This window comes from Notechis scutatus, chromosome Z (assembly GCF_049901735.1).
Source record: "Notechis scutatus isolate UNSWTSFEM ecotype Mainland chromosome Z, rNotScu1.2, whole genome shotgun sequence".
Lineage (NCBI taxonomy): Eukaryota > Metazoa > Chordata > Lepidosauria > Squamata > Elapidae > Notechis > Notechis scutatus.
The window spans coordinates 26,449,816-26,476,318 of NC_142025.1; the positions used below are offsets into that span (position 1 = coordinate 26,449,816).

The window sequence follows — 26,503 nt, forward strand, 5'->3', positions numbered from 1 at the left end:
TTGACTCCATGCAATTGTTTCCCTTTCAGAGACAAGTTGATAATGCAGGAAATTTACAGGCTGTCTGGAATCCACTGCCTTTATCTCTTTAACGGGAAGTAAAGAAATCTGTGAAGGAGTTTGGCATACAAAGTCCATATGTCCAGGGTTTGCTTCACAGTCTGGGGCAAAAGATGATTCCACAAGATTGGAAAGACTTAATGAGAATGATTCTGAACGGGACATAATACGTGGTATTTGATGCAGAATATCAAAGAGAAGCAATTAACAGAGGAAATAATTCAGGGGGTTTGTATATACCTGATCAAATCTATGGGGCAGGGCAGTTTGCAACTGTGGAGCAGCAGGCAACAAATTTGCCTGATCACTGCTTCCCGGTTGTTATGACTGCTGTTATGGGAGCGCTGAGGCGAGCGGAGGAGGCAGGAGTGCCTACTAAATCTTTTTCACAAATCAAACAAGCAGCTACAGAGCCATATGCAGATTTCATTGAGAAGCTCCAAAATGCCATTCTGCAGCAAATTTCTAATCCTGAAGCTGCAAAAGAACTTTTGATGAAATTGGCAGTGGAAAATGCAAATACAGATTGTAAGCAGGTTTTGCAGCCTTTGGTTGCGCGGAGGGAGGCAACCTTTGCACATTTGATTAAAGCTTGTGCTGTAGTAAGTTCGCAATTTTATAACATGGAGACCTTGGCTGTAGCTTTGTAGTCTTAAACCTACTGGGAATTGCTTCAACTGTGGGAAGCCTGGGCATTTCAAAGCCCAATGCCAGGCCCCAGGGGGAGGTGCTGCTCTTTTTTGGAAGAGTTGGTCTTGCCTCATTCCTCAGCTTCTAAGAAAGGGTTTTTTGTGATTCCAGGGGTTATTGATCAGGATTATACAGATATTATAAAAATTCAATTTTATTCAGATGTACCTGCTAATCTTGCAGCTGGAGACTCCATTGCACAATTGATAGTGTTACCCTATACTCCAATTAATCCGTTGGTAGGGAAGCCTCGGATAGGGGTTTTTGGCTCTACAGAATGTTGTTCAGAGCTATTGGCTTTAGTAAAAAACATTAAGCCATCTCAGCCCAAGTTGAATTTTCTTATAGAAGGGAAATTGTTTTCCGGTGTTGTAGATTCCGGAGCAGATGTTTCAGTAATTCGGCAAGAAGAATGGCCCAAAGAATGGCCTACGGAAGATTCTCCGGCTGTAAGGGGGGTAGGAGGTATGCAATTTGCTAAAAGTAGTGTTAAATGGCTTGTGGTTACCCATGAATACAGGAGGCCAGGGGCAATTCAGGCTGTAATTCAGCCACTGGTAATGCCTTTGCATGTCAATTTATGGGGCCGTGATTTGCTTTCTCAATTTGGAGCTACCATAACTTTGCAGGATTGAGATGCTAAAATTAACTTTATTGTCCGAGGTTCCTGTGTGGGTGGACCAATGGCCTTTAACCACTGAGAAATTGCCCGCATTCTCCACCATCAGTGATTGTAACTGTTGGATTTATTTGGTTTTCACTGTTTTGACAATGTCTCCTAATATAAATACCACATTTATGTCAGCTGATATTTCTTCAGTTGTTGCTGAACTATTGTTCAGATGCTTTCTTTTAAACATTTCTATTCCTTCTAAACTCCCAAACCAGTTGCATTTTCAGTTACATTGTTTGTATTACTGGAGTCTAAAGCACTCCTGTGTCAAGCACAGGTCAAAAGCTTAACCATGGCAACCTTAACCCCATGGGAAAGTCATAGTTACTTTCATCAGAATAAAAAGGCCCTTATCAAACAGTTTTGCCTTCCTGCGGAGGAGGCTGCAGCTATTATACAACAATGTCCTACGTGCAGCTTACAAGCAACTGCTCTCCCTCAGGGTGTTAACCCTAGAGGGACGCAATGCTGCCAGTTGTGGCAAATGGATGTCACCCAGTATCCTGGGTTTTCCCCCTGGAAATATTTACACTTATATTGACACTTATTCAGGTTTCATAATGGCTACCCCTCAAAGGGGCGAAGCCACAAAGCATGTTATTAATCATTGTTTGCGTACCTTTACTATTTTGGGCTCCCCTCAGGAGCTGAAGACTGATAATGGGTCTGCATACACTAGTTCGGCTTTTGCCACCTTTTGTTCCACCTGGAACATAGTGCATAAATTTGGCATTCCTTATAATTCCACAGGTCAAGCTATTGTGGAGCGCGCTAATCAGTCTCTCAAGCGCGCACAATCAAAAAACAAAAATAGGGGACATGGGGCACGGATTGCCAGGGTTACAAAATACCTTAAATATTGCATTATATACTTTAAATTTTCTCAACTTGACTGGTACACCAGTCACTACGGCGGCCAGCAGGCATTTTTCTTCTTTCCCTTCTGCAGGAGGCGTGAGGCCACTGGTGTTATACAGAAAACTACCTGACCCCACTTGGAGGGGGCCAGCTTCCTTGATAACGTGGGGTCGTGGCTATGCAGCAGTTGAAGACAAGAATGAAGTCGTTTGGGTTCCTGGTCGTCATGTCTGCCCTTATCACAAGCCAGAGGTGTAAAGGGAAGAACCATGGGATGTGGGGAAAAAACTCTTATGTTAAGGATGTGTCTCGAATTGCTCAATTGGAGAACAGAACTGATTGCTGGATATGTATGCATATGCCTACACATAAAACCGCAGGATTGCCATTGGTAGCTGTTCCTTTGAACGAGTCGCAATGGAAGAACATTGATTTTTCTAGTTATCAGGTGTTACAAGCTGCGGATGAGAACATGACCATGATTCCATTGGGCAGCCGTATACAAGAAACTGCTGGGGTATGTTGGACTCATAACATCAGCCATGGAAATTTAACAGATCTTGGTCGTTATCCCCATTGTAATTACACATTGACAATACAGAATACAACGCGCAATAACACATTTTTAAATAACACTCTTAATGTATTTGCACACAACTTTACTGGATATGACTGTGTTGCGCTAGTCACTGGGAATTGCCCTCGGATACAGAATGACTGTCCAACAAGTGTAACCACGGGAGGCAACCCGTTTCTTTGCAACATGATTTCGGGACTTGCTCAGCTTATTTTCTCCCAGGACAACAAGACTGTAAATATCATCGGTCAGGATTTGTGGCTGTTGTGCACAAGGAGGGGTTTGTGCTGTGATACATGCACACTGCTGCATGTATATTACTGATTCATCCCCTAACATCACGGCCACTATACAACACATGGAGGAATCCATTAGAGAGAATCCTTTGCTGAATAATGGGGTTCCTTCTGATTTTTGGTCATTCTTTTGGTCCTGGCTTCCTAACTCTGCTTGGCTTCGATCTATGATTATAGGCATTATAATTGTTGCTGTATGTTTCATTTTCCTTTGTTGCTGTATTCTATGTCTCCCTGGACTGCTAACAACATGTAGAGACATGACAAAGCCCTCAAGGGATCAGTTCCTATTGTCTGCAAAAACCTACCGAGGACTACGTCGGCATGAAAAAACAAAAACAGGGGAGATGTGGGAACTATGATTCTTTGTTCTTTGTGTACATGCTAGGACAACGGAGCCTTCTGGTGGTTGGCTGGAACACGAAGCAAGGAGCAAGGACAAATTGTTGCCATTTCTAACCAGGACTGTAGCAAACTTAAACTTTGCAGCCTTATATGCTTATGCGAATGATCAGTGCATGTTGTGTGATGTAATGCGTTTGTGATAGGACGCTAACAAAAATTGCTACGTTAACAAAGATTGCTTCTAATAAAAGAGGGTTTCGGAGTTCGCTCTGGGCTCTCATCCCGAGACAACCTTGCGTTGTGTCTTCTTTTCATGAGAGACCACCACAGGTTGGTCCACCAGAGGAGGGACGTGAGGACCTGTGGCGGCACCTTGACCTTGGATTTCGAATTGCTTCTTCCGGATCTTTGAAAAGGGAGCAGGAACCACTGCAGGGATCTGCTGTGTAAACGGGCCCAGGGAACAATGGAAATGCATGAGACCATTTTACCTAGTAATTTGGAGAGGCCAAGTAAAGATACCTTCCTTGACCGTCTAATTTGTATGACCAGTTTTTGCATACTAAGGAACCTCTCTGAGGAGAGGAAGACCCTTTCTGAGACCGAATCGATTACAGCCCCCAGATGAGTAATTCGGGTGGATGGAGTCAGTTGGCTCTTTTGCCAGTTGATAAGGAACCCGTGGGCTTGGAGGGCGGAGAGAGTAGCCCTGGTGTCCCTCTCTGCCTGGCGCTTGGACGGAGAGAGGATGAGGATATCATCCAGATAGCAGTGTAGGCATACGGGAAGGCTCCTGAGGTGAGCCGCTAGAGCTGCGAGGACCTTAGTGAATGTCCTTGGGGCCGATGCCAGACCAAAGGGGAGGGCCACATATTGAAAGTGAAGGAATTTGTGGTGGGAGGGTGGGATTGGGATGTGTAGGTATGCTTCGGAAAGGTCAATAGAGGATAGCCAGTCACCCTGCATGGTACCCAGGAGGATAGATTGCAAGGTGTGCATCTTAAACTTGCGCTGGACTAAATGACGATTAAGTCATTTTAAATCTAAAATTGCTCTCCATCCCCCAGAATGCTTGGGGACCACGAAGAGGTGGGAGTAAAATCCCCGCCCCCGTTGGGCCAGGGGAACGGGTTGAATGGCCTGAATGTCAAGGAGATGTTGGATGGCGGCATCCATCAATTCACGTTTGGCGGGGTCCCTTGAGAGGGGGGATGTCATGAAGAAGTCAGAGGGGGCAGACCGAAACTCAAGGGCGAGACCGAACCTGATGGTGTCTCTAACCCAAGCATCGGAGGTAGATGCATCCCATTGGATGGCGAAGTGTCTGAGGTGGCCGCCAATGGGGAGGGAGGATCGTATTCTATCTGGGACGACGGAAGGGGCTTCCCCCTGATCCCCTGAAAGGTCTCTTATAGTTGCTGCCCCTTCTGCTTCTATTGCCTGTGTCAGTCCGATCCTGTTGGGCTCGGAAAGAAGGGGGTCTCGGGTATCTGGGCGGGAAGGGGGGCTGATAAAAGGGACGAGGGGAACCTCTCCAAAAGGGCTGAGGACCTCTTGGCTCTGACCTCTGAAAGAGGGAGGGGAGATATTTTTTCTTGCTGCGGCCCTCGACTAGCAGGGGTTCCAGAGCTGGGCCGAATAATTTGTCTCCCTTAATGGGAGCGGTGGCCAGTTTAACTTTATTTTTAACGTCCGCCTGCCAGTGTTTGAGCCAGAGCAGGCGGCGGGCGGTGACGTGTGAAGTTATGGCCCTAGAGGAAAACTTCACTGATTGGTAGGTGGCGTCGGCTGAAAATTCTGCTGCCGCCACCAACTTGGCTATATCCTGATGTGCATGTACATTGGAGGAGGGGACGTGCTGCTTCAACTGACGCAGCCACCGGCTTGAGGACCTGGTTAAGAAGGAGGCGGCCATGGCCGATCTAATGGCCCAAGCATCGGATTGGTGGGCCCGGCGTAAGGCCAGTTCCGCCCGTTTGTCCTCGGGTTTCAGTGCCTCCAAGGCCTCACTAGGGGTAGAGGAGGACGCTAGGCCCACAATGGGCTCATCAACCTTGGGGATGTCTAGGAGGCTAGAAAAGTCTGGGTCGAGGTTGAAAATTTTTTTGTCCTGGCTGGAAGGTGCAGGGGGGGGGCCCTGCAGAAGCCAGCTGCTTCGCCACCAGCTCTGAAAAAATGGGTGGGGCCGGGATGACTTCGGCCTCCACCACGGGCTGCTTAAATATGGAGTCCTCTGGGCCTTCCGCTGAGGAGGGGGGGCAGAGGGAGACTGGGAAAGTAGGCCAGAAATGTTTTTGACCTTAAACAGAAGGGATTTGAACATGTGTGGCTTGAACAGCCCCACGAATGCGGGTTGGTCGGGGGTAAGCCCCTCATCCTCCGACATCTCCCCCCCATCGGTTCCGCCTCTAACTGGGGCTCACTGTAATGGGAAGATCCCATCTGTGATTCCTGTTCCTCTTCCCTGAAATAACCGAAGCCCGCTTCCTCCTCCTCCTGTTCCCTTTCCGGAAGGGGGCCATCCCTCTGTAAGAGTACCTGACCGATAGGAGGATCCGATCTTGGAAGGGATCTGATGGACAGAGACTCGTGTTCGGGAGCCCTTGGGGAGAAGCCGGGCCTGGACATGTGTTGCAGACCCTCTGCAATACCCTGGCAGATAGCCTGTTCCATCCATGCTTTGATGTGAGCTGGAACCTCAATGGTAGAGGGTTCCTCCTGGCGCAGACCAGCGGCTGTAGGCGTAAAGGTGGCTTCAGGTGTCCGTCTGGTCGTTGGTCCTGGGGCCTGATGACCCTGAGGTGAGCTGCGCCTGGATCGGGAAGAGAGGTCTAGAGGAGGGGGGGGTTGAGTAGAGGTAGAAGGGGTGGAAGGAGGAAGGGCTGGAGGCACCGGATGTGACTCCCTGGAACGCCTATCGAACTCCTTTTCCAACGCCCTGTGGCGTCTTAGGGCGTCCCGCTGGGAGGCCTTGGAAGGTTCCTTAGCCTGCCTGCGCAAATGGTAGGACTTCGATTTAGCCTTCAGAGAAGGGTGTTTAGAGGAATTGTCATCTGCCATTTTAATAAATGAGAAATGTATATGGGTTACTAGAGGCAGTTGGCTCGCCTAGAGTTCGGCCTACGACCAAGGCCGGGTGATCTTTGAGCTGGCCCGCACCCCCTTTTGGAATTTAGTATATACTATGGTACCAAGAAAAGGCAATAAGGTGTGTGTATGTATGTATGTATGTATGTATGTATGTATGTATGTATGTATGTATGTATATATATATATATATATATATATATATATATATATATATATATATATATATATATATATATATATATATATATATACACACACACACACACACACACACACACACACACACACACACACACACACACACACAAGGTATTAGATTTCCTCCTTTTTTCCTTTTTTTTGATATAAAAAATTCTTTATCTGATATTACCTATGTTTTGATTATTAAATTTTTTTTCTTTTCTTCTTCTTTTTTTTTTAAATTTATTTTTAACAATAACAATGTTAAATAAATTGAACTGTATAACTGTACCAACGAGGAAAAAACATGAAAACTGGTGTAAACGTCTGAATTTGCCAAATAAACGCCTGAGGCCTGTATCAGGGAGGCCTCTAGCAGTAGGCCTCCAGACAACAACTGGAGGGGGGGGAGACTGCTGAGCTTCACCCCAAGTGAGGCTGCAGGAGGCCAACAACGTGCTTAACCAATTCAGTCGTAACAGCACTAAGAATTGAGCTCGTGCCCCAAGGGGTCCGGTGGGAGCTAGATTGCCGCAGCGTTTTTCAGTAAAAGAAAATGGTGCCCGACCACGATGCAGCACCCAAAATGGCAGCCGTGAGCTGAGCTATGTTTTTTTATTTCATTAGGGCCTCTTGGGATGGAAGGGAGGGCTCCTCCGGCTAGCTCAGCGTGCCTGGAGGCTTTGCAGGAGGGAAAAAGCCCTTCCCAACGATCGGCGTTTCGGGTGGGGGGAAAACCAGCAGCGCGTTTGAGCGCGAGATTAACAAGCCACTGAGGCGGCTGGAAGGCAGAGAAAACAAACGAAACTGAAAGTGGGGGGGGGTTTTGCGCGAAGCGCTGTGATCCCGCCCACTCTGAGCCCCTAGGGGCAAGGGAAAACTCCCCCTAAGGTCTATACCCTTTGCGCAGGGGCTAGAAGGCTAAGGTCAAACCTGTATTCCTTGTAGTAGACAGAAGCAGGAAGAAATATCAAGAAATATTAAGAAATGCCTGAGTCAGCCAAGGAGCCTTTTCTGCATACAGCTTGTCTCTCTGAGGCTGAGCAAAAACTGGGGAACGCTGCACGGAGTCACGTGAGGGGGCGGAGCATTCCTCAATTGAAGCTCAGCCTGTGAGAGAGGACTCTGAAGCACCTCCCACTCTCTGGATGCTCCGAGCGGCTCGAGGGAGAACACACCATTGATTAAACACAGAATCTATTTGACAGTAAAATTGTGAACAAGGACCAAAAGACTACCCTACTGGTTCTGGGACCTGAAATTCTAAAGATACATTTTTCTCAAATGTGAGATACCACATGGAATAGAATTCATACACAGTCCAAGCAGTGTTTTCAATTGTAATGAAGAGAATGGGGTAAGTTTTTAAAGTTCTTTTTCCCTCAAAAAGCAAGTTGCACATGTATGCTGCTTCTAGACAGAAAAGGCTATTGGAAAGGATGCTGACTTTTATAAGTATTGTCTCTTTCCTTTTCCTATATTATTTTTTTGTACTTTATTGTCATGTTATTTCCTTTTCTTAATATAGCTTAGAATTGTCCAGAAAGCTGTGTTATTTAAAAAAAAGCATTCAAATAACTTATATAATACACAATTTTTCTTCTCAACAATGCAGGCAGGAATGCAAGCATTATTTTTATGACCAAGGAAAAAAGAGCGGAGACACACAACTTGGAATACACAACTTGGAATGAAAATAGCGAAAACTTAGTAACTAGGACAACCCACAATTTGGAAAGTATTGTGGTTATATTAACTAAAATTCTAAGAATAACCAAAATGTATCCAAAAGTGACAGACTGGTTGTACTGGAGATACTTTGGCTTGAGAAAAATGAAAACCAGTTTGTCTGCAATGATGATATCCAAAAAAGGCAGACATGGGCAGACAAATTAGAAGCATCATCAGACCAACTATAAGATTGAAAATACACTTGACCTTTATTTATTTTTTTACTTCCTTAATTTTCTGGTCATGCACAACATATTTGTGGCTTGTTTAAAGTGGTATGTTCTTTGCAAATTAAATTAATCAAGTTATCAGGCCATGATTAATTAATCATGGTATGAAACTTCCAATTTACTAGATCATTCCTCTAAATCAGTGGTTCCCAAAGTGGGCAGTACTGCCCCCTGGGGGGGGATGCCTCAGGGGGGTGCTAAGAGGCAGCAGGGGGGCGTTCGAGGCACCGACCCCACAGGGTCATTGACTGCCGGCCACACAGCCCATTGACTGTTTCATCGCTCCGTAGCCGGCACCTCGAATGCAGAACCCGTGCATGGCGAGCCTTGCCAAGCCTGGGGGGAGAGAGAGGTGGGAGGTGGCGGAAAGGGGGCGCCTTAGCTTGCAGGCTGCCCTCTCAGGTGGAAGCAGCGGAGGCATGCCAGAAGGCCCGAAAGCAAAACCCTCCCAAGGCGTGCAGTGGAAGGGGTGGGTGGTCCGGCGTTAGGGCCCCCTTCCCCAGAGAACAAGGGAGCGTGCAGCACCTGCCTGGCCTCTGCCTCTCCAGCCAGCCGGGCTTATGCTCAAGATGTGGGTGGATGCAGCTGCAGCTCTCCAAGGCACGTGGCTCAGTTTGGTTCAGCTCTACGTGGCTGACCTAGACCTAGAACCTAGCCTCCCTCTGCAGCCTGGTTCTTCCGACTGAGTCCTGTGCTTGCTTGCTTGTTTGCTTTCCAAGTGATCGTTCCCTCCACTTCCACCGGTCTGGGCTGTTTCCGCACGCCCTCCTCCTCCCGGGCGGAGCATTGCAAAATTGGATGCCAAAGAAAGAACTGGGGCAGTGGGCTGGAGAAGGGGCAGAGGGGCAGCTGCATTAAGGAGCAGGAAGATCTTAGCCATGGTTTATTGACTAAGCCAGAATCAAATAGCATGCTAAACTCTAACCAGAATGGCTGGGTTGATATGTTCAGCCCGTGTTTCTCAACCTTGGCAACTTGTGTGGACTTCAATTCCCACTCTGGCTTTATTCTACTTTCCCAAAGTGCCGCCACTGTCGCACTCTGTCTGTCTGTCTGTCTGTCTGTCTATCCATCCATTCTAAAAGGTCTGTCTGTCTTCCTGCCTGCCTGTCTTTCTGTCTACCTACCTACCTACCAATATAGATCTATCTATCCATCTACCTACCTACTTATCTATCAATCTATCTACCTACCTACCTATCCATACATTCATCCAAAGGTCTGCCTGCCTGCCTGCCTGCCTGCCTGCCTGCCTCTCTCTCTCTCCCTCCCTCCCTCCCTCCCTCCCTCCCTCCATCCATCCATCCATCCATCCATGTTTGAAGCGCCAGCCCTGCAGGCACATCAAGAAAGTAGAGCAAAGCCTGGGAGGGAAGAAGGGAGGGAGGGAGGGAGGGGGAGAGAAAGAGAGAGACCTGATGTATCAGATTGAAATGAGGCCTAGTTTAGACTGAGGCCCTTTTCCACATTGAAACATCTTTGCCAGCCCATCGAAACATCTTTGGCTTCTATTAAAGATATTGTGGACGAAACATCGTCAAGACTATCAGGAAACTCTCACATTTTGTTGAGGTTTTAAACAGGATCCATTGGACCAGATCTCCACCCTAAAAATTACTTTTCCCCAATGTATTACAGTGCCAATTCTGAAGAAGGCAAAACCAAAATGTACTGGTACATTACAAGGAGAACAGACACACCCCCTTCTAACCCTGTTGGAGCAGGTAATTGGACTAGAATAGATATCTCATTATCTTTCTCCTCCCTTCCTCTCTCCCTCCTTCTTTATTTCTTTTTCTTTCTGTCCCTTCCTTCCATTCTCCCTCTTTCTTTGTCCCTTTTTCTTTCTTTCCCTTTTCTCTTTCTTTTCTTCCTTCTCTCTTTCTCTCTCTCTCTTTCCCTCTCTCAGGCTCACCCCATTGACTTGACTTGCTTGGGCAGGTCCCTCCAGTGCAGTGGGCTCAATGGGGTGGACCTGCAGGGCTGACACCCAGAACACAGCAGTGGCATGTTTGAAAAGTAGAGCAAAGCCAGAGGTCAGTAATTTTTGCTGCAAAGAATCACAAAAGCTTTTGGGTTGTGCACAAGAAGGGACACACATGTCAATGCAATTCAGAAACATAAAATAAAGAGATACAAATAAAACAAATCAACAAGAATTGGCAAAGCATCTCTGATTAGATTTTATTCACTACTAGAGTCTAATCAGAGATGTTTTGCCAATTCTAGTCCAATGACCTGCTCCAGGAGGGTTAGAAGGGTTATAAAAGTTATAAGGGAGTGTGTGTGTATGTGTGTGCATGGCTGTCAAAACTCCAAAAACAGGTCAAGTATCTCTGAGGAGGCCAGTCATAAATTAGAACAACCGACCATTAAGTGAGGACCACTTGTTTGCCAGTCACCTGGCCATGCCCACCCAGTCACATGACCAGAAAACCACACCTACCCGGTCATGTGACAAGCAAGCCATGCCTAGCCAGCAAGCACGCCTACCCAGTCACATGACCAGCAAGCCACACCTACCTAGTCACATGACCAGCAAGCCAGACCCTCAAATTAGGCCATGCCCACAGAAATTTAAATCCCACCCCTGGGTGGGGGGCACTGAGGATGAGTTTGTAGCACCAAGGGGGCGGTGGACTGAAAAAAATTGGGAACCACTGCTCTAAATCAGTACTCCGCAAACTTGGCAACTTTATGATGTATAGCCTTTAAGTCCTCAAATTGGTAGCTAGCGAATTCTGGGAGTTGAAGTTCACATATCTTAAAGTAATCATATTTGAGCAGCAGTGCTCTTAAAAAAAAGACAGATCTAGCATAGCTAAACTAATTTATGGGATCCCTGCCTAATTTTCTTATGGCTCAGCCTACATTGGAAGTATATATGTTTCAGGAATAACATCTAATAAAGTTAGCCAAAGTACCAGTCAGTTTGAATGTTCTTCCTTGAAAATTATCCTCTTAGAAAACCCTGTTTGGAAATTTGCATTGTTTCCAGTGATTGATAAATAATAAAGTCACGACCCTGTGATAAGTATAAAAGAATCTCCTATATTTTTCCTCAATGATTAAGATCCCTTATATGTTTTCTGATAAATCAACTAAATAAAAACTGTAAATATTAGTAACTTTTATTTGCTTTTTTCTCTAATTAATGTATCATATTGAAATTTCTTAGCCTTTTTACATAGCATTGGAAGTGGCTTTATTATACACCACACCACATTAAAGCATATATAAAAAAGCTGAGATTTATGAGTTGGACAAATTAAAATCATACAAGTGGATGGCTACATATCTAACATATAAACATACAAAGGTTCCTGACAGTCCATCCTTGTATGGTTGGAGATATAAACATCCCCCTTACAATCATGGTTTAGAGCACTTTGTGCAGGGACTTGCCGCTTAATCCCTCCATCGTGGATACAGCTTATATCATGAATAGAAGCTGTTACTAAGCAAGACAGTTAATTGAGTTTTTGCCTCATTTTACTATCTTTCTTTCCACAGTTGCTAAGTGAATCATAGCAGTTAAGTCACATGGTTGTAGTGAATCTGGTTTCCCCATTGATTTTGCTTGTCAGAAGTTCACAAAAAGTGATCATATGATCCTGGGATGCTGTAACCATCGTAAATCTGAATCAGTTGCCAAGCATCTGAATTTTGATCATATGACCATATGGACATTACAATGGTCAAAAGTGTGAAAAATGGTTGTAAGTCACTTTTTTAGTGTTGTTGAAAGTTACAAGTACAGGACTATCTGCATTCATAAATTCTCACAGGGATTACAAGCTCTTGTAGGAACATATTTCATGTTCTAGTATCATTTCCATAGTTATGACTTTATGGTTACATAATTATGACTTTATGGACTCTGATTGGAAGCAGAGCACAATGTTAATCTCTACTTTATCACCATTTTTATAAACCTTCCATTTGAATTAAACACAAAACGTACAACAATTCACCTTCTGATGGTCCCTGCTCAATATAGAAACATACCATCTCTTGACATTCCTACAGACAAGCATTTTTTGAATCGGCATTCCTGACACCTGTTTCTATTCATTCTCATTATAGAGCAGTTGTTATTCTTCAGGCACTTCTTATATTGGATATTTTGCTGAATGCTTCTTCTAAAGAAACCCTGAAAAAATAAGCAACAGTTTTAGGGGTTAGTGTTTTTTTGTGTGTGAACAAGTTTCCAATTAAATCATACAAATAAAATCTTGCATGTTTAATCTTGAAAATAAGACTTGTTAAATTTTGTTGTGATTAAAAATGATGGAATAAAACACATGCAAAGTATTCTTCTTAAACTTTAAAGAATGTTGCCATCAGTTTTGCTGATGGTACTTTAGTACAAAATGAAAATATTTTAAATTTGGCAAATAAAACGTAACAGTATATTTCAGAGAGTCAGCAACAATTATACTCATTTCTAAATTTATATCTATTCACTGCTACCTTAAGCCATTTATATTAGAAAAATTACCTTGCAGCCTTCACAGGCATGGACCCCATAGTGAAATCCCGAAGCAACATCTCCACAGACTTTACACAGCAAGATCATGCCATTAAATTCTAAAAATGCAACAGTATGAAAGCTCAGTATTAACATGAGAAATAAAGCACGGGTAGATTTGCTTTGTTATGTAATGTAATGTAATGTAAAGGAATATAATTCTGTATACTTGCCTTCTCAGATCATTGTCATACATGTCTCAAAGAATGTTAAAAATGTTTTAGTAAAGGAGTCAGCAAAAGATTAAGCAGTATAGTTTTTAAATTTGATGTGTCACTCTAGAAAATTCTCCATTAATTCTGCTAATTGGAAACTGATTGTGAAGCTTGCAAATGGCAATCACATGACTGCAAGAAATACAATGGGCATAAATGTGTGGCAGATGAAAAGTGTATGAATGGTGATCATGTGACCACAGACAGATATGATGGCATAAATTTGAGGATTTGTTGCAAAGCTTTTTTACAGCTCTTAATTTCAAATGATCACCATACAAGGAAATCAGTAAGTGAGAAACAACTGACTAATAATAGTTTTATTAGGGTGGAAGCAAATGTGCAATTTCAGAACGAATGTGCTGCAATCTTAAGAAGTTTCAGATTCAAAGGCTGGTGTCTCTGAATTAAGAAGTACAGAAATTAAGTGTATGAGTTACCAGTTACCAAAGTTTAAAAAACTGCAGACAAGCAAATAAGATATTTAAAAAAATATAATCAGGTCTGTTAGAAAACATATTTCTTTGTTCCTAACTTGTTAAGTCACACCAGCAAAAATACCCACCCCATTGTGATCGTAGAACTTTGAGTTATTTTAAAATGTATTTTCAAAACTTTACTCTAAAATAGTCTCATATTTTATGCACACTCAGTAAATGATTCAGAAGAAATGCTTTGGATTTTGTGCAAGTGCAGTGGTTTCTGCTATGTTTTAAATCAGTTCCTTTTTTTTTCAAGCTTCTGTACAATGCTATTGGTTTTAAAGGTAACATTAACCATAATAAATGCTTTTTATGGCAATGTAAACCTGTATAACCTTTTGTGCTTATATGACATCACAATCGCTTCTAAATTATCTTCAAAGTATGCATGATCATGTTACATGGATAAACGTATTTAATTTACTTTAATTCAGAAATGAAAATGCCCCTTTTCACAATTTGAACTTGTATATTCTTTCAGTATCAAAGCTGGAGGATTTCAAAATCTCAATTCTAAAATGCTGTGCCTTATGCATTTGAAATAGGGAGATTTCCAGACGGGTTTCTTGGTAAACATTTCTCAATTTCTCATTTTTTTTTCAAATTTAATTGTGGATTACAAGGCAACATAGTCTGTTGGCCCCAATTTGACCATGAAACAGGAATATACCAGTATTCCACAAGAATATGGCAGTTTGAGCATCAGAACTCCAGTTTAACTAGAAGAATGGAAGTCAGAGATTAAGTGATGAAGATTTAATACTACAGCCCACTGCTGCCAAGCTTGAGATAAATGTATCTTGTACCTAAAGTGTATAATCTAAGGATCAATTCAGATGTCGCAAGTTCCTCCTCTTGTTAGTCTCTCATTTACTATTACAATGTTATATGGGTCAATGGGTATTTCTAACAAGGGTTCGTCCAGAGAGCACCTGGAAGCAAGGATCTAGATAGCATTTGTACAGTTTCAATTATCCAACAAGTGAGTACCACTTTAATCAGAACAGCTAACCATAGGAATTAAAAAAGAAAATATGAAAGTAATAGAAAAATGAAAGGCGCTGAGAAACATGATGTCAGAAATGAGTGTTTTGTAAAAGACTAATAGCACTTACTTGCAAACCCTTTATGACTTTTTGCTGCTGAGGCACCACTCAATTGATTTGTCTTAGTGTGATTCTCAAACTGGTCAATGTTTGGACTTCCATCAGAGTGCTCTTTACTCTTGTTACTGTAGTTCCGGTCAGAGAAGGAACTGTTTGGTGATGGTGGTACAGGGGAAGAAGAGGACTGAAAACTGTTGTCTGAGCCTTCACTGTGACAGGAAGCAGGGCTAGATGCAGAGCTTGAAGAGCTGATATAAGCAATTACACTTCCTGGAAAAGAACATAAGAGTAAACCATTATCTGTAGTCAGAGGTCAGTTTCCCCTTCTCCTCTCCTATTCTTATAACATTATTCAACAATATGCCTTTTGATTTTTAGGAAACAGCATTTACTTCATCATCTGAAGTTTAAGGTTCAAATTTAATTACATCGCCCTAACCAAGAGAATGTGCTTAGAGAAAAACAAATGAAAAACTTTGCTTTTGTTTTTGAAGATACAAGAAAATAGTCAGTGGTGAATCCAAAATAGGGCAATTTGATTTTCACATCTATTAGACAGCAGGTATGGCAAGACATAAGACACAAAGTCAATAAACTTTATAAATTTATAAAATAACAGTATAGCTTTCAGCAGCAATGAACATTAAAAAAAATAGTCTAGAGCTTGGAGCGATGAAGGTGACTGTCGGAGGAGCGAGACCGCGTGGTAGACCTAAGCAACGCTGGATGGACACGATCAAGGCCGACCTAGAGATCGCGAAGGCAGACCCGACATACGTGGCAGACAGAGGGGCGTGGAAGCAATACTCAAGGACATTAGCGGACCTCACCAGAGCGCGAGACAAACGCTGAAGAAAAAGAAGAAGAAGAAGAAGAAGTCTAGAGCTTGGAGAATCAGTTTGCAAGATTTTCAAGTCATACAATGACTAAAGGACCTCCGGAAGGGTAACTCTTAGAATATATTAAAACTTTTTATATATGCTGAGTGATACAAATTTACAACAGTCCAAATATTGCACATGATCTTGGTAAAAATAAAAATTACTTTGGAAGGAGGGGAAAAAGGCAAAACAAGGATCTTCCAGCAGAGTGAACGAAATTAAAAACAAAAATGATTAAAATGATGTGAGATAAAATTGAATTAAGGAATGCTAAAAGGAATATTTTAGATATTTATATGGAAAAGACAGTGACATGTCTAAGTGTGGTATTGAAACAAATGCTGTTATGTTCAAGAAAAAAAATGAAATGTAAGTCATCAATGCAACTTAATTAACATGGGCATTAAGCAGGGGTGGGCTGCTCCTGGTTCTTCCTGCTTTGGGCAAACCCTTAGCTAGCCCCATCTGGCTGGCCCCATCTACCCTGCCGGGAGTCCCCACATGGCCCGTTTGGGTGCGAGGTAAGTTCAGGGCCCACGTGGAGGCTCAGGGAGGGTGAAAAACGGCCTCTGGAAGGCAAGAAATGAGTCTGTTTCCAGCCTCCAGAGGGCCTCCAGAGTCCAGAGGAGGTTGTTTATGCCCTGCCAGAGGCTTGAGGAAAGCCTCTGGAGCCTGGGAAGGGCAAAAAATGGGCCACCAGGAAGTTCCGGAAGGCCAGAAACGGGCCTATTTCCGACCTCCGGAGGGCCTGTGGACCCTGGGAAAGGCCGTTTTTCACCCCCCAAAGGCTAGAGGAAAGTCTAGAGGAAAGTCTAGAGGAAAATCCCCCCCTGCTGTGGTGCAGGGAGCCAACTAGGCCACGCCCACCATGGCCATGCCTGTCCACCAACTAGGCAGAGAACTGGGCTGATATTTTTGAAGCCTATCCTTAGCATTAAGTGCATCTATACATGATTGGTATATGATATTACTAGTTCCCTATTTTTTTAAAAAAAGGATTTAGTGTGGCATACAAAAACTATAGGATAATTACTTTTAGAATCCCCTGGATGTGGGTCTAATTCTGATTGAAACAGTTATCACAGCCCACAATGAGAAGAAGTGGGAAAGTGCAATCTAAGAACTTACATTAATAGTATTTTGAAGGAAAAATACAGATTAGTATTCTCTCTTAAATGTGACCCAATATTAAATAACTTTCAATGATATGATTTGTGTGCTTTCTAGTAGTCAGCATAAAATAGGAGATAAGGAAGACATGCATTTAAGCATGTCTTAGACAAAATTGTGGATAGTTTTTTTTAAAGCACCCATAATGCTACAATCATCACATAGTGATTATCATTAAACTGTAACTTATTGTGCAGATTGGGTCTAATTGAGTTTCCATGTAACAGGTTAACTTGACTTGATGTCTCTGGTGATCTATGATGTTTTTATACTCTTTATGAAATTACTGAGCTCAGACTTTAATAGCACCAAACAATGGCATTAATATGAAGCATTAGGAAGGAAAAAAAATACCATGTATATAAAATGGGCTAATTTTATTGCATTACAAATAAAATAGAGAAATGGAACTGTATAATGGGATAATGCAATGTGTCAGGTAGTGCCATCTTAAAACAATAAGAATCCAAAAATCTCTCCCACAAAACATTAAATATAGTTTAACTAGAAGTAAGAATCAAGAATTACATATAAGTGACACTATAAATGTTTTTCCATTTTTAGTCTTACACAGTTATTTATGTATAAAAGTTAAAAAAAAATAAAAAAATCCCTTGGAAAGGCTTAGTAAGAGAGAACCATGAATAAGCCTCAGTAAGTTTCCCACTGAAACTCTGAATATTTCAAGTACCTTTCACAAAAGATAGAGGAAGAATCATTTCAAATAATAACATTTATTAATGTTATTAATAAAGAATGATTTCTAAATCTGCAGAAGTTCTAATGTGTGCTTACCCAGGTGTGTGATTTCATACATAATTCCATTATTTGCAGTAAATGCAAGAGAATCAGATAAATACAATAAAAATTACATCTGAATAACAGGTTTTGAGAATGGAATTACAAAACCAGGCAATGGTAATAGGGCACATTGGTGCTGCATCTATTACTAGTGTTTTGTGCCAAACAACAACATTTTTTAAAGTGGAATATTATTTCCAGTCCATTGAAAAAGAAAAAAAATCAAGGATACTCTGTCAAATAATAAATGTGCACTCTATTTTACAAAAACAAGTGTTTAATTTGACCTGAAACAGAATTCTGATACCAACATGCTTCTTTATGCTGTTTTCACTTAATATTCTATGTAAAGTACAGTTGCATCTATCATTACAGATTTCCAGAATTTCCTACCAATCTAGTAGCTTATGTGGAACATGTATTTTCTATGTGAACAATTTTTCATATAAAATGATAAAACAAATTTATCAGATCTTTTTAGAAAAAGTCGACTTTAAATTTTGAGTGAAGTGTATTGCCATTTCAGTTCTAATATTTAACTGACACTATTCTCAATCTAGTCTAATCATATTTCAGATTTTCAATAATATGCCAACTTTGGACATGTAAAAATCATGTCACAGCATAATTAATCATATGTAAATACTACAATACCTTTAAAGAATTGGATTAGAAGAATACAGAGGAATATAATTATGATTTAGAACCTACTGATGGCTATAAGCCATCTCTTCACAGAAAATCATTGATAAAACATACAAATAATTTAAAAACTCCCGAAGAGGCACAGCAATTTTTACTTAATACATAAATAAAAAGGAGCATTGAGAAAAGTAGAAAACATTTTCATAATAAATGTGCATCAACAGTGAAAGAACTGCTATTTGATACTCATAAACAATAATGCAGACGTCAAATTAATTAGAATAGTGAGAAAAAATGGCAACTGAGAAATAACCTTGCTTATTCACCTATGGAATAGAACGGAGAGAAAAAAATCCAAGATTGTTTATGTATTTACAAATTCTTCAGTTTGATGATAATGGTTTCATAGTTCAGTTTGTAGCAACATGACAAATTTCACTTTAGAAAATATTATGAAAGAAGAAACACAAATAAAATGGCCAGCATAACCCACCTTGGGCTCTGCTATTCTTCTCTATTGTAAAGTATTATTTTATATGGATGGTACATAAAAATAAATGCACACATATATTTTGTATTTCCATAAAGTAAACAATAAAGATGAAGTAATGTCTTATTTTAGGGCGAGGTGATCCTCTCTGTTTCTTAGCCAAGGGAACTAGCATTGTTTGAAGACATTTCTATGTGTTCATAGTACACGGAAACCTGGTATCTTCCCACTGAAATGGTACCTATTTATCTACTTGCGTTTGCATAATTTTGAACTGCTAGATGGAAAGGAATGGAGCACGTAACAAGAGCTCATGCCATTGCACAGCTCTACTCTAGAACCCAGGTTGTCAGCTTTCCAGCTGACAAGCTCAGTATTTTTTAACCACTGAGTCTTTGCATTCCTCCATATGATGCAATTCTTTTTAAAACTACCAGAATGAGAGTAAGCTTCTTAGCACTACATTCCTTCCTAACCAAAATTTACCTTACGAGAAGCAAACAGAATCCATCTGATCCAGCAATTTTTTTGTTACTTTTCTGATACCTTTCTATTACATTTTTGTCACTACATATTAAACAGACCGTAAAGAAAGCAATTGTTATTGCCATTCTATTTATCTTTTTATTTTTTAATGAACCTTTTTTCAAACATCAAAATATCATCTTTCAGTTCAAAAGTATTTTATTTCTCCAAGATGTACATCCTGTTATATAATTTTTTCTGTTAAAATTCCATTATGTTTGCAATTTTGTCAACTTACGCGATAGGCACTTGGGGCATTTGGAGCAATTACACACAACCACTATACACCAATACTTTCTACAGTTACTGAATTGGGAGAGAGAGAACCACTCCTTCCACTATTCAGTCTTTCATAAATCAATCAATCAATCAATCAATCAATCAATCATTCAAATTCTCACAGTCTTAGGTAAACTGCCCAATTCAGTTATGCAACCCTCTGGAGTCTATACATGTTATACCACCTGACTTCATCTATTGCGTAAGCTCAGTCATAAGAGAAAATTGTTCCGCAGCCTTCCTCCGACCTGTTAAATTACAAATGCCACAGTTCATAGTCCATGTGAGAGTGAGATTTCAGTGATTATTGGATTCCTATCACATGGGCATACACACATAGGAAAAAAACTACAAATAACTGGAAAATGCTTTCCTTCCGAGCAGGATATATAAGCAAAATTATGATATTCCAAAACTACTGAAAATGCTTTCACATAAATCTCATACTAGAGTGGATGGTTATATACAAAAATGGTGAACACATTTACATGAGAATAAATGTGAATAGAAACCATGAATACCATCCAAGTAAATTTCAAGACAGTATTTTTAGTATCAACTGCATTTCAATAAAAAGTAACTGTACATGTCTGCTCAAACAGATCTATAGTAAGAGTAAACTCAATGACTTATTGCTTCCTTTTGGCCTTCTGAAGGGCTATGAGGACCTGGTTCTTCCCCCAAGGATTAGACTAAGGTAGGGGGTTGAGCTGGGAAGATGTTTGGTCTGGCATCTCGGGGGATTGGGTACTTTTGTTTTCAATCATGTCTCATAGATAGTTGTGAGCTTTCTGGAGTCATTATAAGACAGGAGGCCCATATAAGTCCTGTAAGTTAGTGAATGAGTGAAGGAAGGAAGGAAGGAAGGAAGGAAGGAAGGAAGGAAGGAAGGAAGGAAGGAAAGCAAGCTGGGAAATAACTGCATTAGTTTTTCAGGAAAATACAGCAACATCATATAGCTAGTGACAGTAACATCAAGCTTCCCATATGTTACCTTCTCCTTTAAATTTCTGATAACTCTTCTTGTTTTTCAAATAAAACAGTTCACTTCATCTCCCACCTTATTTTTAAGAAGCAGGAAGATATTTAGTAGTATTTATCTACATTTTTTTCTCTGAAAACAGGCCACTGAACTTAACATAACAATCTTTTACATATGAGGGTCGCTCACTGAGAAGAGGGAGTCGTCAATCTATTCTCCAAATGACCTAAGAACAAGACAAGGAATGGAAGATCAACAAAGAGAGAAGCAACCTAGAAATAAGGAGAAATTTCCTGACAGTTCAGAACAATTAATCAGTGGAACAGCTTGCCTCCAGAAGTTGTGAATGCTCTAACACTGAAAGTTTTTAAGAGACTGCTCAGTCATTTATCTGGAATGGTATATGGTCACTTGCTTAAGTAGGGGATTGGACAAGAAGATCTCCAAGGTCCCTTCCAATTTTGCTATTCTGTAACTTTTTGGTTATACATAGAATTGCTACAGCTTTATACACCACTGTATGTAAAGTTGTAGCAATTCAATATACAATCAAGAAGTTACAGGTTCAGGCGGTCTTTAAACCTCTTTTTAAACTTCTGTCACTGTTGTCTACAGATTACAGGAGTTGTAGACCAATGTGGCCACAAACCTATCTAATTAATATATTGTCAAATTCTACATATAAACAAGTATATAGGATACCACAGGCTCATTTAGAAGAAAGAAAACAGAAAATAATTTCAAAATACACCACTGGACTCCTTGGTGCTCCCTGACCTTGGTTGTTTGCTGACAGATCTTTCTTTACCACACTTGGTAACATCATCAGTGCTGATCATGTATTTACCTCCAACCATATCCCTGGAAATGTTTTACTAGATGATCAAGCGCCCGATGAAATCTACTTAGGGAATGTGCGGTTAACCAAGCTAAAGCTACTTAATCCTCCATCACTTCGAGACCGAGTGGTCAAACTTTGCCCAGCAATTGAGGATGTCCGGTCAAGCATTCCGCGGTTCCAGGCACGATCCCTCCCAATTTCAAGCGGAAACGGCCGCCTTCGGATCCTTTGTCTGCAGGGCGACTCCTTCTATTCACCAAGTACAAATCATCACTTTGCGGCGTAGTGAGAAGAGACAACGGGCGTGTCTGAATGAATCCTGTTCGCTGCCTCTGCCTCCACGTGTCCCTTGCTTGCCGCGCCTAGATGTAGGTCACCAAAACAACGGCCTCCAGCTGCTTACACGTGTCAATCCACACGGTCTCCCACCAAGACCGCCCAGCGCAATTATGCAATCTGGGCATCTCAGCAAACCAGAGCCAATGAGGGCGCGCCTGGCACCGAACGTAAACAAAAGGGCGCACATGGCTCAGCCGGCCAGTCCATGTGAGACGGTGCAAAGGAAACAACCGATAGGAAATAGTGGCAGCAACTGTGGGAAAGAGAGACCGGCGGCAAGCCCAAACCTGTCTGCAAAACCAAATGGCCAGATTGATCTCTTTAAAGTATCATAGCCTTGCGATCCCAAGGAAAGAGTTGGATTCGGATCAAGCTCTAAGAAAGGTTTTTTTTTCTCGCCAGCCCCCTTTCCCATAGCGCGTTTTTTTGTAAATGAATGGACTGATAGCCGTTTTTTCTCCCACTCCTTCTTTCCCAACTCCACTAGTTTGTAACCTCTCATTCCAAAGCCGGAGTCTTCCCTTTCAGTCAGCACAAACACCAGCCGCTTTCAAATCTCATTCAGCCATCTCCGCTCCAGAGGTGTAGAAGCCACAGGTCTTACTCTGTGTCCCTTTGCTTTTGGAACAGAAACGCGAGAATAAACTAATAAGGCGACTTTCGAATCATTTAGGATCAAAACAGTGGCCGAAACTACCATCCTTAGTAAAAGCAGCTGCTGCCTTAAAGTATAAAACTCCATCTGTCCAAACTTTCTTGCTCTAATTATCCCCTTGGCCAAGCGCTATGCCCCCCCACTTTTCTGGGCACTTATGGTTGCGGAGTTCTATCCCAATTAAGAATCCACTTACCGACACTCAACTCCATGCCTGCCTTTTCTTCTCTACCAAGAACTTGCTGCCGAGGGCTGTGATTTTTTCAAAGGAAAAGGAAGCAGAACGGACTGCGGCTGGCCCTTGAGGAAGAGCCTCCTGACCTACCGACTTAAGAAGCCCACCCCGGTGTGTCTCTGGTGACAGCTTCGAAGGGCTGCCGGGTCGCACGGTGCAGGAGGGCGCCTCTTTCTGGGTCCCTTTCCTCTGCCTCCCGCCTGCGTGCGGATGCAAAAGGAACCACTGCGGCAGCTGTGCTCATGGGAGGTGCACCAGCCTGCCCTATGCGTGGAACTGCCTCGTGCGTTGTTAGGCGGGAGGAGATGAAAGAGGGGCGCAGAAGCCGCCGCCGAGCCTTCCTGAGGAAGTTTCTTGCTGATTTTGCTCCTTGTCAGGGCTGCTGCGGCTGTTTCCTCCTCCCCCTGACAACAGGGCAAGAAGAGTCAGCGGGAGGACGGCGCTGACCCACGTGGCTGCACTGCCATCCTTCCTTTCCGTCCCCTACCTGCGCCTCATTCGCTCTGCGTTGTCCCTTGGGCGTATTTCACCTAGTGACACAGTTCCTTCTTTCTCGGGAGACCGAGGGGAGAGGGAAGTTAGAAAGAACAAGCTGTTCTCACGTGTAGCCCCGCGTGATGAGGCGGATCTGTGGATCTTGAACTGCACCAAAAGAATAGAGAAGCAGTCTTGCCGGTTTCTTTCCCCCTTCCAACCGCCCCGACATAGACATTTCCTTGAAGTTTTGACTTCTTTCCTGGGTCAGAAAGGAAATTTCAGTGCTTTCAGCCTCTTGAGACTAACTGTACTGTAGCATTATGGCAAATATCTATAGAGATTCTCAGTCACCCAGGTGGTGGTTGTCCCAAAGGTGCTTTTCCAAAAGGCAACTGGACTTTCTTGGGGTTTTTTTTCATCTTGAAAACCTTTCGTTTCTTGTTCAAGAAGCTTCTTCAGTTCTTTTCTTCAAAACTGAAAGAAACCAATAAAGTCCAGTTGCCTTTTGGAAAAGCACCTTTGGGTCTAGTCTTATGGTAATTATCAACTGGTTTGGGGAAGAGCTTTCTATCCTTAACTACTTTATCTGACCACAATTATCTTTCTCATAAAGTTTTCACCCATGAGTAAATAGTGTGAGGGGGGGTTCAAAAGACCACCGAATATTCGAAGTTGATTCAAGGAAAACAGCTTTATTGGTTACACATCTGCAGAGGTGGGTTCCACCCTTGGCAGTTGGGAGGAACCCAGAGCATAGCATTCGCTCTATTCTTATACCCTAAACTACCACCCCATTATGCAAATGGCTTGATTTACAATCTACCTTTCAGAACACAGGTTACCTTTCAGAACACAGGTTACTGCAGATTCAATTCATTACCTTATATGGTGCATAGCACGCAGCAAGCACTTCCCCAACACGAGGGCATACATCAACATATCATGCACGAAGTGCATGATACTTCAACAATTCAATCGGTACCTGGTACCTCCCTACCCTAAAGGCATTCCTTTCAACATGAGATTTGAGTCACAAAAATGGATACTTTAATCTAACACTTCTCACAATAATCCCCCCTTTTCTTGCTCCACCCTCCACCCAAACTCAGTTAATAACAAGTCTGCTGTTTCCCATAGTTGTTCTTTGGGAGGTTCCTTCAGGTGCCCCAATGGGTCATATTGTTGTCTTAACACCATCATTTGTACCGTGTCAATTCGATCTTTCATAAAATTAATTTGTTCAAGATACATGGACCAAGGGTGAGGATTAATAATAACAAAATTAAAGGTCCTATTAAAGTGGAGATTAGGGTGGTCATCCAGGGGGATGTATTGAAGAGGGATTCAAACCACCCTTGATGGTCTTCCCTTTCTCTCTTTCTTTGGTTAAGTCCTTCCCTTAGTTTTTTCATGGAGTCCTGTACTATCCCTGAATGATCTGCATAAAAACAACATTCTTCTCTTAACGCCACACATAACCCTCCTTCTTGAAGGAATAATAAATCCAGACCCCTTCTGTTTTGTAGGACTACTTCCGATAAAGAGGTTAGGGATTTTTGTAAATGTGAGATGGATGTTTCTATTCGTTCTAAGTCTTCATCGATAGCCTGTCTTAAATAGTTATATTGGCTGTATTGAGTTGTTATAGAGGCTATTCCAGTCCCAGCCCCTGTTGCTCCCAACCCAACCAGCAAAGCTATGGTAAGAGTGGAGATTGGTTCCTTCTTAACTCTTAAACGTCCCCCTTGTTCATACAGTTGATACATCTCACTCTCCGAATGAAGGTAAATTCTGGGTAATATTTGGACCAAAATACAAAACCCCGCTTGATTTATTATTTCTCCATATGCACAGGCAGTGAGTCCTGTGTTGCATGCCCACCATCCCCCCATCGGAGGAATATAGTATTGTTTTTCCTGGATGGTCGAGTTAGTACTATTACAGTATTGTTGATACTTCTTGGGGACTCTTCCTATACACACACCTTGGCCCGTTATGGATTGGAGTGTTTGACTACCTTTCTTCCACCTACAATCCTGATCTGACTCTGAGATATTGTATTCCGCTATCATCCCCACTCCTTCATAATAAAGGGGCTGTACGTTATAGCAAAACCAGGAGGAGTTAGTCAAATCAGGACTGGAAGCATTTATCATTCCAAAACTGGCGTTCATTAAAGCCCAGAGTGGGTTTGTGAATCTTCTGGGTTCCTCTGGGATGGCTGAGGTTCTATCAATGGGTCATGTCGTTCCCTCTATCTCTTCGGGAGAGTTTTCCTTTAACACAGGATTTGGTCCTATTGCTGCAGGAGTTCCCAAGGTCGATTGTATCATTTTTATGGTGAATAAATTTCCTACATCCTGATACCCTAGTCTTACTTTATCATATAGTCGCACTCCCCAGGTAACCCCTTGTCTCCATCTATCATATTTTTTCCCAACTTCAGTAAAAATGACTCTTACTGGATTACACCCTCCCTCAATCCCAGTATCCTTTCTCTCCTTTTTGCATGGGAGGCTCTGAGTTACTCTAGTCACCTGAATCAGATCACCCTTGAACGGAGGGTCCCACCAGATGTGTCCCGTAGATACACAACTCCAGGCTGCACAATAAAACTGATCGGCCCCTCCACAAGCCTTTTTGTGACTTCTTTCAGTTTTATGCCCAGGGCAGACATAAAAGTGGTGTTTCTTTATGAACTCGTCACCATCGGTGGACAAGAGGACCCTTCCCAGGTCAAATTGCAGTTCTGGAAACCAAGTATTGGGAGGCCTCTTTCCGCTAGTCCAATTGACTATGTCTGAATGGGAATCAAGTACAATCTAGGTAACATTCTGGGGTTGATGTGAATTCTCGCTTCTCCAGGAAGTCTCCAGTCCTAGTCCTAGAATAAAGACAATTAACTTAGTCCAGGGTTCAGGCTTCTTCATCTTTTCAAAGTGAGCTTCAGCGGCTGACCGTCCACTGGAACTGCCCTCCAAGGTCTTTCAGGTTCTGGTGCCCTTTTGGCTCTGCTGTAATGCGTCTAGCCTCCTTCCCGAGTGCGAACTGCAGATTCAGTTGTCAGCAGGACCTGGTACGGGCCTTCCCAGCTAGGTTGCAACTTCTCACTTTTCCAA

At 42.3% G+C, this 26,503-nt stretch overlaps 1 protein-coding gene across 4 annotated transcripts in view; it reads right to left on the minus strand.

Moving 5' to 3' along the window:
* The window catches only part of NR1D2 (nuclear receptor subfamily 1 group D member 2), a 39,986-nt gene extending 16,524 nt beyond the window's left edge, over positions 1-23,462 (minus strand). The window contains exons 1-4 of one of the 4 annotated variants that reach the window (XM_087945322.1): positions 23,395-23,462; positions 15,074-15,334; positions 13,232-13,320; positions 12,739-12,883 (exon numbers count right to left, since the gene is read on the minus strand). In XM_087945322.1, the coding sequence (XP_087801448.1) occupies positions 12,739-12,883; positions 13,232-13,309 (223 nt within the window). In that variant the 5' untranslated portion in view covers positions 13,310-13,320; positions 15,074-15,334; positions 23,395-23,462. Of the gene's footprint in view, positions 1-12,738; positions 12,884-13,231; positions 13,321-15,073; positions 15,335-21,684; positions 22,104-22,868; positions 23,304-23,394 lie in introns of those variants that run through there. The other 3 variants (XM_026685705.2, XM_087945323.1, XM_087945321.1) reach the window with 3 other exon arrangements.
* Between the last annotated feature and the right edge of the window lie 3,041 nt (positions 23,463-26,503).